At 46.7% G+C, this 12,900-nt stretch overlaps 1 protein-coding gene and 1 pseudogene across 1 annotated transcript; both read left to right on the top strand.

The window, feature by feature from the left end:
* The first annotated feature begins 1,092 nt into the window (after nt 1-1,092).
* On the top strand, nt 1,093-3,819 carry LOC119362068 (rho GTPase-activating protein 5-like). The gene is made up of 5 exons (XM_037627238.1): nt 1,093-1,559; nt 1,706-1,826; nt 1,985-2,104; nt 2,502-2,732; nt 2,823-3,819. Exons 1-5 carry the CDS (start codon nt 1,246-1,248, stop codon nt 3,462-3,464), a joined length of 1,428 nt encoding a protein of 475 aa, XP_037483135.1. The 5' UTR covers nt 1,093-1,245; the 3' UTR covers nt 3,465-3,819.
* A 1,805-nt stretch (nt 3,820-5,624) lies between these two features.
* The window catches only part of LOC119360407, an 11,071-nt pseudogene continuing 3,795 nt past the window's right edge, over nt 5,625-12,900 (top strand).

The raw sequence follows: 12,900 nt of genomic DNA, 5'->3' as shown, positions 1-12,900 counted from the left end.
TCAATGGAAATCTTCTTCCAAGCCACTGATAACAACACTCTTGACCGTTTTAGTAGTTTGCCACTCTTCCCCTAGGAGTTGCATCAAGAACATCCTCCTCCTCCATGTCAAGAAGCTCAGCATCATATCATGTTTCATATTCTTGAGAGGGCATTTCTTGAGAGACAAAATCTTCATTTGCAACATTTGCATATTGCAAATAAGTGTCATCGTCAACACTACATGCACACGAAATTGAATATAGACACACATCGACTTACAATTGCGAAAATGAATACAGGCACACAAAATTTTATTTCCAACATTTCAAATTGCATTCGACATTGGAAAACAACACAAAAAACAAAAGAGATGAATTATTTGTTACCTTTTGCGACATTTCATCAAACAAGATGTGAACGCCCGTCGTGTTCACGACAGGTGACGCCGACTCCTCATCCACAAGCGGTGACGGGACGAAAAGGGGTAGGAGGAGGACGCACCACCGCTGCGCAGCTACAGCAGCCAACGACGTGGCCTTCGCCTTCTTCGACCATGAAGCACCCGAGGCGGGGGCACACATCGGGCTCTTCACGCCGCATCTTGGCTTGGGCACGACGACCTTTTTCAGAGGCGTCGCTTCCACTGCGGCCGCAACGGCTGCTCGTGGGGCGACAAAACCGCTGCGGCGAGTAGGGACGGCCATGGTGGCGGCGTTTGGTTTTGCGGCAGCAGCCAAAGCGCCCCACATTGGCAGCACTTTATGCTGTTTTTTGGCTGCCAAAAAGTATTGGACCAAATTTTAGATCAAGGACAGTTGTTGAAGAACCATTTTTTATCTCGAATACCCCCCCAAAAAAAACAGTAATACCCTCCTATAGCAGCTATTGGATTAGATACGCTCTAGCTTCACTATTTTTCCACACGCAACGATCAGCCATGTATTTGGAGCACCTAGCATTTGAATTCGGCAGCCGTTGGAGGTGGGCCCCCCATGTCTGGTCTCCCGGCCCCACGTGCGTCTCCCTCCCCCCTCCCCCAATTCGAAATCGAGATCGCGGGGAGGACAACCGAAGCCAAACAAAAAAAGCGGCCCCCTCCATGCTCCCCACCACCTCCATTCAAAATCGCACCGCCGCTGCTCTCCCCCCACACTCACCCACTCACTCACTCCCCCCGAGCTCAGCTCAGCTCAGCTCAGCCCGAGAACCAGCAGGCACCACCGCCGCTCACACACCACAGGAGGAGGAGGAGGAGGAGGCCGCGATGGGCGAGGTGGTGCTCATCTCCCGCCCCGGCGACGGCTGCGGGGGCGTGGGGGAGCGGAAGGCGGACCAGCAGGAGCGGCAGGGGCAGGTGCTGGAGCTGCTGCTCGCCGCGCTGCGCAAGTCGGTGGCGCTGCCGTGCCAGATGGCGGACGCCGACGACCCGGCCGCCGGCGCGGGGGCCTGGGGGATGGACATCGGCTGGCCCACCGACGTCCGCCACGTCGCGCACGTCACCTTCGACCGCCTCCAGGGCTTCCTCGGCCTCCCCGTCGAGTTCGAGCTCCAGATCCCCTGCCCAGCGCCCAGCGCCAGGTAGCTTCCTCCTCTTCTTCTCCTCAAACCGACCGGCCGGATTCTTTCTTCTAGATTACTGTTTGCCTGCTGAGCCGTGCGTGCCCCGGCGAGGATGAGGATTCGGTTCAGATTTCAAATGCGTGTGCTTCCTTTCCGGCCTGCAGCGCCAGCGTCTTTGGGGTGTCGCCGGAGTCGATGCAGTGCGGCTACGACGACAGGGGGAACTCGGTGCCCAAGATCCTCCTGCTCATGCAGGAGCGGCTCTACTCCCAGGATGGCCTCAAGGTAGCACAACTGCGCAAGCAATCCATTACTCTGCTCCTCTTTGCTAGCTGAAACTTAATCAAATTTGGAGCCGAGCAAATGTGAAGCTGAGTGTGTTCCTTGTTGAAGTCGATGTTGTTCACTGATCTGTGTGGATGGAATCGATGATGTGTATGCAGGCAGAAGGGATCTTCCGCATCACCCCGGAGAACAGCCAGGAGGAGCATGTCAGGGAGCAGCTGAACAGGGGTGTCGTGCCTGACGACATCGACGTCCACTGCCTCGCTAGCTTGATTAAGGTACTCATTGTTTACTGTAGGAGCTTCTGGTGCTCAATGACTTTCCAGATTGCCCTGTATCCATTTTGTGCAAGCAGAGTCCGATAAATAGGTTTATGAGATTAGTAGTGCAAAGAAATGTGTAATAAAATCCTTAGTGAACATCTTCCATGGGTACAGCCATTGGTATCCATTTTTATGCCCAAGAGTGTATTGGTGTACTCCTAATTAACTACTGTAGCTTCCTGACAGCAAGAATGCTACTATGATACTGATAAATAATTAACATCAATTTCCTCACACTTTTAGTCTATGTTTTTTTCCTTCAAATGCTACTATGTTTTTTGCATTGTCAAACATTTGGCCCTTCTGCCCGGCGAAAACATCGGGGTTAATTATGTTGTGCGATTCGATCCAGGCCTGGTTCAGGGAACTACCCGAAGGTGTGCTTGATAGCCTCTCACCAGAGCAAGTCCTGAACTGCAACACCGAGGAACAATGTGTGGAGCTGGTGAGCCATATTCCTGTAACACATGCTGCACTGCTCAGCTGGGTCGTAGAGCTCATGGCCGATGTCGTCGAAGAAGAGGAGTCAAACAAGATGAATGCCCGGAATATCGCCATGGTTTTCGCACCCAATATGACACAGGTACTGATTTGCTTGCCACATTTCCCTTGTTTGAAAACATTTCTTGTTCACACAGTTGCTAACATAGGCGAATGCTTTTCTTGCAATCAGATGTCAGATCCTCTTACTGCTCTGATGCATGCTGTTCAAGTCATGAACTTGCTCAAGACCTTGGTTCTCAAAACACTCAGAGAACGTGAGGAGGATGAAGGATCGTATTCGACATTTTCGTCATCGCCCACTTTATCCGATGGACTTGATGAGGTGGACCGTGAGCACGACCAAGGTGATGGCAATGACAGTGGGACTGAGAAATATGGCGATGACAGTAGTGAAAGCTCAAAGAGTGTTGACAAGGCCAACAACCTGATAACGGACAGCGAACAGCTAATTGGTTCGTCCAGGAGGCACACCTCATTTGAGTTCCGTTTGCCTTGCACCATCAACAATGACGACGATGATAAATATCCATCTCTTAACGACATCGAAGAAGGTTTCTTGAGGAGGCTAGAGTGGCAGGAAGTGAGCAAAGGCGGCGATGAAAAAGACGAAGGAAGCATCTTCTTTACCTCCACCAAAGATGCAGAGCAGCTGAGCTCCTCTGAAACCATAAGTGAGTCTTGCAGGGTAAGTGATCAAACAAGTAGCACTGAAGATGCAGTTGGTACTAACAGCATTGAGCCGACAATGCAAGTGGCGACCAGGACCGAAACTACAAGCGAGAAGGCCACAAATGCCAAAGAAGTGAGCTGATCATATGCTCATTGCAAGGATGCAGATTTATCTTTGGTTGCCAATCTGTCATCCGAAGGGGAGCCTTGGCGCAGTGGTAAAGCTGCTGCCTTGTGACCATGAGGTCATGGGTTCAAGTCCTGGCCCTTCCCTGGACCCTGCGCAAGCGGGAGCTACATGCACTAGGTTGTCCTTTTTTTGCCAATCTGTCATCCATGTAATGTAACGCCTAGCTGTAACTTCCACGCGCTGCGTGTCATTCAGTCAACACAGGGTTGAGGAACTTTGTCGCAGTAATTTTCCGTTGCTGAGCTGTGTAATTGATTACTCATGTGGTTTAATTATGCCGAAATGCCTAGTTTCTGTTTTTGAGTAAGTTGGAGCTGTAGAGGCACACTAACTTGCTTCTAAACCACCCATAACCTTCTGTGAGTTTTTTTCCCCTGAACTCTTGCTTCTGATGCAGCCTAATGAATTGTTTCGTAAAGCAGCATGCCACAAATAGAAGGGCTAAGAAAAGGTATTTAAGGGTATCAGGAGATCAACAAAATAAATGTTTCTGCATTGTCGTATTCTTCTTGACATAATTTGCAGGACAAAAGTTGGAATCCAAGTATCGAACGATATGCAGCTTAAAATATTTAAGATCATCTCTGTCCAAAGCATTGTAACAATCTCAAACTCTTTCACTACATGGAGGTATTTTTAGTACACACCGGACATCACCAACTATTTCACTAATAAATTCTGCAGAAGAACAAGCATTCATGTGCACAACGAGTCATGCAGGATTTTCCCAATATGATCTACAATACATAGATATAGTAATGGATAAGTTGGTCGCATACCACGAAACTTTGCACGCACCTTGTGCACATGAGCATCTTGGATGCCTAAAAATTTCAGTTTTTTAAAAGTTTGTTTACTTTTTTTTTAATTTACTGTTCATCGGGTGTAGATGGGCCTAGGCACCATTTTGAATTATTGTGAGTGAACTGGTCTTCTCTAACCAAAGGAGCATCACAACCTTTTCTTACATAAGTCCTGCAGTTGTTTTCTCTTTATTGCAGTCTGACGCCTTTTTGTAATGAACGATGTGGTTGTGGTTGTAACTTTGCAGAGGTTGGAATGAATGAATTTCCGTCTTTGAATTTTTTTTAGCTTTCGACCATCTATGGGTGTTGAACTTTATGGTGCAATTTTATTTCTCCATTGCAACTCTAGAATTCTAACATCTACATGGCTGCGTCACATGAGCTCGACATCATACTTTTCTGATAAATTATGGTTAGAGGCCTAGTGGTGTGTGCTGGAATGTCACTCTTTCATGGGCATATTATTAATTGGAAAATCTCAATTTCGTACCCGTAGCTCTTTCTCTCAAGTCCAATTGTCACCCCCAACTAAAAAAAGGCTAAATTTCATCCCAACACATACTAATTCCTACTAACATTTCATATATGAAACTATCATGTGGATTCTTTTACAAACAATGAACCAAAAATACCGCCACACAGAACAAATGAATATTTTTTGTTGTTTCTACAATTATCCATGAAAAATAAAAATGACTAATACAACAAAAATCCTGATGTGTTTTTTTTTTGCGGGAAGATGTGCTATATTTCTACAAAATAAGTATCTAAGGAACAAAAGAGGATGGCTGCCGAGAACATATGGAAGTGTGAGGAACAAATTTTGTTGTCATATAAACAAATATACCAAACAAATAAAGTAGATAACCTTGATGGGAAAAGAAAATTTGTGGAACAGCTAAAGTTCTTGCAAACATAATATATATAAGAAAAGCAAATTCCTTGGAAAAAACAATAATGACTATCATAAAATAATTGAAAATGGTAGAATGCTAGAACACATGAAGAAAAAATTTCTAGCAAAGCAATTAGAAAAGTGTGTAAATAAAGGATCAGAAAAAAAATAGGAATCATGCGAATAATTTCTACTCAACATATTTTTGCAGGGAAAATAATTCGGACAAAGCTAAGTTGTTTTCTCGAATTTTTCGGAAAGTTTTGGGCAATTGGGCTCTTTCCAACCCTAAGGTCGCCATTTCTGTTCCTAAAAAAAGGTCGCCATTTCTGAGAGCTCCCATCCGAATCGCCATGTCCTCCCCACCATCACCGCTGCCGGCGAGACGGCCGCCCACCTGCTTGAACCACCATATGCACTCTCGGCGACGACCTGCTCCGCGAGATCTTCGCCCGCCTCAGCGACCTCCCGAACCTCGCCCGCGCCGCTTTCACCTGCTGCGCCTTCCTCCGCGCCGTCCGCTCGTCCCCCATCTTCCGCCGCCGCTTCCGCTCGCTCCGCACGCCGCACCTCCTCGCGTTCTTCGTCGAGCGCGAGATGGACGCGGTCCCGGTCTACCTCTCCCCTTGACGCCCCTTAGAGCAACTCCAGCCGTTGGCCCCCCAGGAGGGGCTAAAAATTGCCCCCTGGGGGCGCACCGGCGCTAACCCGCGCGCTGGGGGCGTGATGCCCCCCAGTCGCGGCGCCCATGTTATTTTGAAAAATGTAAACATGGCACAAAAACAGCGCAAATTCATTGCAAACTTCGGCGAGTTCGTTCAAACTTAAACATATTTTACAAAAAAAAGAAAAAACTACTAGGGGCCGCCACTCGCCGTCTCCATCGCCGCTCCTCGCCGTCCGCCTCGCCGCTCCCCGCCGCCCGTCGCCCGCCCTCGCAGTTCTACATGCCGAGTAGGCTGTAGAACCGCGTGTAGTCACCGCCGCCGCCGTCGTCGTCGTCGTCATCGTCGTCGTCGTCGCCTCCTCCGCCGCCGCCGTCCCTGCTGCATCCCTCCCCCGGTTGGCGCGGCGGGTTGGACGGTCCGGGGGCGGCCTCCTCGTCGTCGCTGTCGAGGATGCACTACAGGAATCAACTACTTTGCCATCTGCCACGGCGGACGGCAAAGGCATGGATGGCGGACGGCAAAAGGGGACGACAAAGTAGGGGACGGCTAAGAGCTACGTTGCCGTCTGCTTCGGGCGGCTGACGGCAAAGGGGCCTTTGCCATCAGCAGCGGACGGCAAAGAATGCAGACGACAATAAATGCGCTGTTACTCCGTTAGGTGGTTAACCGCAGGCCTTTGCCGTCCGCCGCTGACGGCAAACTTCGGAAGGCCTTTGCCGTCCGCCGAATGATGTTAGCCGACGTCACTACACGGCAGGCCTTTGTCGTCCGCCGCTGTAGGCAAAGTTTTTTTCTCTTTGCCGTTAGCCACTGTAGGCAAACTGACCAAATTGGTCAGCCTCCCAGGAAGCACAGTTGCCTGCCACGTGGCCTCTTTGCCGTCCGCTGCTGATGGCAAAGAGCCCTTTGCCGTCGGTGGCAGACGGCAAAGAGCCTGCATATTGTCTCTTTTTCTGTTTTTTTAATCCAAAAATTTTCACAGCAAATATATATGACATATATAGATATATTTCACAGGGCTATTTAACAGCACATAATTTTCATCGTACATACATATATAGTTCCATCCATTCATACATAGCAAGTTGCACATACACATAAGTTGCAACCATTAGGAAGTTGCACATACATATTACAATGCAAAGTTTCATCAAGATAGCAAGTTCCATTGTAGCAAGCTAGAAGAATACTAGAAGAGAATGAAATAAAAAACAAGCACTCCATCATAGCAAGCTAGCTTCCGAGAAGTGAATGAAATCTGCAAAATGGCAAATAAGAAAGTTAGGAAAAGGTGACTAGAAGAAGAAGCACGCCATCGTTTGTGAGGTAACTTAGGTGAAATGGATCGTTTATGAGCTAACTTAGGTAAAATGCATCATTTTAGAGCTAACGTAGGTAAAATGGATCGTTTATGAGCTAACTAAGCTAATTATGCCATTTTTTACATAAGTAAGCTAAGTGCATGTCATTATTGAGCAAACCTAGTTAACTAAGCATATTATAACTAACTTAGATCATTTTGGAGGAAACAAAGCTAAGTATAGATCGTTTTAGAGCTAATTTAGGTAAAATGGCTGGTTTTGGAGGTCAGTAAGCTTATTAAGTCATTTTGGAGGAAAAGAAGCTAACTATAGGTCATTAAGGTAAGCATATTGGAGGAAATAAAGCTAAGTCTAGGTCTTTATGCATTTGTTAAGAAAAAAACTAGAGAAACTTACCTTGATCATGGAGGTGTGGGAGCGGGCTGGCTCGTGCCAGTAGCTGGAGAAGGATCGTGTGATGCTTGTGTGGAGTTACGCTGCACCAAAAATCATTTCCAATGTTTCGTTAGCATGATGACACTCAAATGTTAAGACTAGCAAGTAACGTCCATTCAAATTAAACTCACCGTGGTCTCAGGAGCAATCTCTGGATCAATGGCAATGGAGCCACCGGACCTCCCGCCACTAGATATCATCACCTGCTCTGGATTGTAGGGAATCTGGCTCGGGTTAAACTCCTCCCCTTTCCTCGCCTTCCTCTTGACTTGCTTGTAAGAGGCAGTGTGGGCCATGGCATACAGTTCGTACCCCTCTGGCACCTTATCTGTCTTATTGTAGCATGCCTGAAAGAGAGAAACAAAGTAAATTAGTAATTAAAGGGCTCAAGCTAGCATGACGAATGAATTGCATTAATCATGAAGCAAACCACATACCCAATTCCGCCCGAACTGATATAAGTTGGAGCTACCTTGATGGTGTGGCACACCTTCAATTTGGGCACGTTTGTCCTTGGCCTCGGTCGGCTCCCCTTCCATCTTTCAACACCTGCCATGACAAAGAGTAAACGAAATTAGTACAACATAAAAAAAATACCGACATGAATAATAATATGTATATCACTTAAGTGTATCATCATCAAGTACAGCATAAAAAAATTGAATACCTGACACTACTAATAATCTCGATCAGTATCATCAATAAATGCATAATCATCATCATCACTATAATCAATTACGGGCTCATAGGGTTCAGTGGCATCAACATGTGGAAGGCCACCTTTACGTAATCGGTCAAGCATTGAGAGATCATCCGCAGCAGTAACCTCTTCTTGTTCCGGCTCTTCTTGTTCCTACTATGGGGTGATGTGGGATTCACTGTCGCTGTCTACTTCAATGTTTTGGGGTGAAGTATACCGGTTCTTGAAACGCTTTTTGGAAAGACGTGTCTCTTGGAAGAATTCTCCTTCATATGTGCCTGGGTTAATGTGAGGTTCATAATCCTCTTCCTTTGGGGGAGATAGTCTAGCACGTGGCGGCACTTCATAAACGACATCCCAACCATTCAGATTTGGATTAGTTTGGCAGGCCCACGGTAGATAGAATACTTGGGTCGCCTGTTGAGTCGTAATATAGACATCAGGAACATCTAAATGGGTGCTTTGGTTGATTTCAACTAGCCCTATATATTCATGAGTCCTTCTAGTCTCCTTCGCCTGAAACCAATAACATTTGAAGACTACGACATTCGGTGGGTTTTCACCATAGAATAGAAGTTCATAAATTGCTTCAACTCTCCCATAATACTCGGTACCTCCTTCGCCGATAGCAGATACGCAACAATTTGTAGACTTTCGGTCGGCCATAGATAGCTCTTTGCCATAGGTACAAAAGCGATACCCGTTGATGTCGTATTTGTCAAATGAACGGACCTTATAGTCAAAACCATTAGCGACTTGTCTCAATTCGGCGTCCATAGACTCTGAATTAGCCTACAAGTTTAATATGAAAGGATTGTTGCATTACGCACAAATTAGCGAATGAAATAAAATTGTCTAATAGAATTTACCGTTTGTTTGAACCAAGAGATGAAACCGGGATAGCCGCCTCCTTGCTTTGCGAGAAGCTCATACTCTTCGAGGGAATCCTTTTGGATCACCGCTCCATACGAGAATAGGGCGACGTATCGACTGTATGAAATATCCAGGAATAAGAGCAGTTCAAAGGAAATAGAAGTTGTGAAACAATGTACCGAGAACTTACTCGATGTACGGCCGCACTTCTATCAGGTTGTTGAAGATATACAACGAAATGGTCCGCCATTCTTCGTTATCCAAAGACACTGGATTTCAAACACTGGCTGGTGCGAGATTCCCTTTGAATAGGATGAGGTTGGATCCATCCTTTTTAGGCTCGTCAGCATTGTACCGAGGCTTCGGATTATGCAAATGACGATTTTTGGTTTCATAGTGTGCTGTCACGAAGTTTGCCGCCTCCTCAGTGATGAATGCCTCAGCCATCGACGCTTCAATTCTACGTTTATTTTTACATTTTTCTCGAAGCGTCTTCTGCATCCTCTCAGTTGGGTAGCACCAACGATTTTGCACGGGCCCCCCCAATCTTGCCTCGGTCAGGAGATGCAAAATCAAATGCTGCATTGGATTAAAGAAGCCTGGTGGAAAGATCTTCTCTAACTTGCAGATCAACTCCGGCGCCAACTCTTCCATTTCTTCTAGCACGCCAGGCGATAGTTCTTTCACACAAAGAACACGGAAGAAATAGCTGAGTTCTGCCAGTACAAGCCATTCATCCTCAGGGATGAAGCCATGCAACATCACCAGCATTACCCGCTCAATCCATATGTGCCAATCATGACTCTTGAGGCCAAATATCTTCAATTTATCAAGACTCGCTCCCCTCTTTAGATTTGTTGCATACCCATCGGGAAACATCAACTGCATTTTCACCCACAAGATAATTTCCCTCATAGCTGGCCTTCCAAGATTGAACCATGCCTTTGGCTTCGTCCAGTTCTGCTTTCCTTTCGGTTCTTTCATGTTTTGTAACGGCCTATCATATAGCACCTCTAGATCGACTCTAGCCTTAGTATTATCCTTTAACTTCCCATCTATGCCGAACAATGTACCAAAAAGTGCCTCGGCGATATTCTTCTCAGTGTGCATCATGTCGATGTTGTGTGGGCAAAGGAGGTCTTTGAAGTAAGGAAGATCCCATAAGCATGATTTGTGAGTCCAGGCGTGCTCAGAATTATACTCCTTGAAGTACCCTGGATGCTCTGGATCTGGCTCGAGAGCGTTTAACTGATCCAGGGTCTGTTGGCCTGTCAACGCAGGTGGTGCAGAGTTTTTTACAACTCTACCTCTGATGAAGTTCTTCTTGTCTTTCCTGAACTTATGACGAGGATCCAGGAACTGTCTATGCATGTCGAAGCAAGAAAACTTGCGACCGGCCTGAAGCCAACGAAACTCAAGAGCTCCCTTGCATGTGGGGCACGGGAACCTTCCATGCACACACCAGCCAACGAATAGCACATACGCCGACAAGTCATGCGTCGAGTACATGTACCAGACACGCATTATGAAGTTTCGTTTGCTATAGGCGTCGTATGTCTTGAACCCATTATCCCAGGCTTCTTGCAATTCGTCCTTAAGCGGCTGCATGTACACATTCATATTTTTCCCCGGATAGTTAGGCCCTGGAATTATCAACGTCAGGAAAATGTTCTTTCTTTGCATAATCTGTCCGAGGGGGAGATTGAGTGGAAAGACAAATACGGGCCAACAACTGTATTGGGCTGCCGTCATACCAAACACACTGAAGCCATCGGTGCTGATGCCGACTCGAGGATGCCTCGGATCTGCCGCTTTGTCAGCATGTAATTCATCAAACTTTTTCCACGCAACACCATCCGATGTGTGTACCATCATCAGATTCCCATCTGCATCTAGTTCGGTTCTTTTGCCTGTTTTGTGCCATGTCATCTGTCTGGCCGTCTCTTTGACCATGAAAAGACGTTGAAGTCTTGGTACGATTGGCATATACCGAAGAACACTAACGGGGATTTTGGTCTGTGTCTTCTCACCCATACCGTTGTCTACCACAATATACCTGCAAGACTTGCAAATGGGACAATAGTTCAAGTCCGCATAATCAAGCCTAAATAAGGCACATCCTTTCTCACAGGCATGTATCTTCTCATAGGGCATCTTCAGTGCACGGAGGATTTTGTCCGACTGGTACAGGTTTGCAGGCATTACATGGCCTTTGGGTAGAAAGCGTCCAAATACTGTCATAATTGCGTCGTAGCATTCTCTGCCCAAGTTGAACTGAGCCTTCAGAGCCATTACTTGTGAGATGGCATCCAACTGACAAAGCTCAGTGTGCTCGTGGAGCGGACGTTTTGAAGACTCCAACATTTCATTGAAGGCCTTTGCAGATTCCTCCATCTCCTCGTCCGAATCCCGAGCATCATCATAGTCTTGCACCATATTTTCCATCCCGGTACCATGCTCGTCGGTGCGACGACGATCCACCTCAGCTCGGTCACGTTGGGAAGACTCACCATGAAATGTCCACACCGTATAATCGGGCGTAAAACCATTCTTCTGCAGGTGTTTACCCATTTCAGCCTTTGTCTCTTTTCCCAATTGCCGCATCGGAAACAGGGGCACCAGGTTTTCCTTTGGCCATTTGAAAATGCGGCTTGCGCAAACCCCTTGGTTTTTGTGAACCATTCAGCGCTCCATTTGTTCTGACCAGTGTGACCGATATACATCCACGCACGATCACTCATCTTGACTTTCAGAGCTACTGGACACACAACAATTATATATATAATTCACCATGTATATATTCATCAGTTGATCTACTTTGTCAATTTTATTACGTCCATGCAACCTACACTCTAATAGGTAATGATAGGTCCTAATCCTACCCGAGTATGTGTAGATTGGGTTCATTTTCCCATGCTATGCTCCGGATCCGATGCAAAATTTCGGCAGCACCTCCCCGTTGTTCTCCTGATACACGTCTTTGCAATAAACAAAGAGGATGTGTACCCGGAGAACAACATGGAAGGCACTGACAAAATTTATGCGTCGGATCCGGAGCAAAGCATATGGGAAAACGAACCCAATCTACACATACTCGGGCTGTCCATGGATAGCGTTGGACAATTCGAAAGAATTAAAGTTATAAATATGCAAATGCATGCATATTTATAACTATGACGCTTTCGAACGGGAGAGACATGTTGGTTACGCATACTGATGATTCAAGACACACATATAGCTAGCTATCAAGTTTCATCGAAATGGATCAAATAATTAATGGGGGAGGAGGACATGTCATTTCTGCTCACCCACGAACGAAGGGGCACAGCTCGTCAAATGCACGACGAGGTCGTCGAACACCAAACCTCGCAGCGATGAAACAACTGCACATTTAAAACTACCCGATCAACACAATTATATATGATATTTTTCGTAACAAAATCGAAAAATATATGACCTAACTAATAATTCACAAATATATGACCCCCTCGGCCTCTGGAAGGCCAAAGAACACCTTTTCGGGAGGTGTCGGGGGTCGGGGTGCCGTGTCGGTGTCGGGGTCGGGGTGTCGATCGGGTCAGGCTCGGGGTCGGGGTGTCAGGGTCGGGGTCAGGGTGTCGGGGTCGGGGTCGGGGTGCCGTGTCGGGTCGGGGTTTTTCCCCCTCTTTTTTCCTTTTCTTCTTCTTCCT

The sequence above is a fragment of the Triticum dicoccoides genome, chromosome 2B (assembly GCF_002162155.2).
Source record: "Triticum dicoccoides isolate Atlit2015 ecotype Zavitan chromosome 2B, WEW_v2.0, whole genome shotgun sequence".
Classification (NCBI taxonomy): Eukaryota; Viridiplantae; Streptophyta; class Magnoliopsida; order Poales; family Poaceae; genus Triticum; species Triticum dicoccoides.
This window is presented reverse-complemented; position numbering and strand designations above follow the sequence as displayed.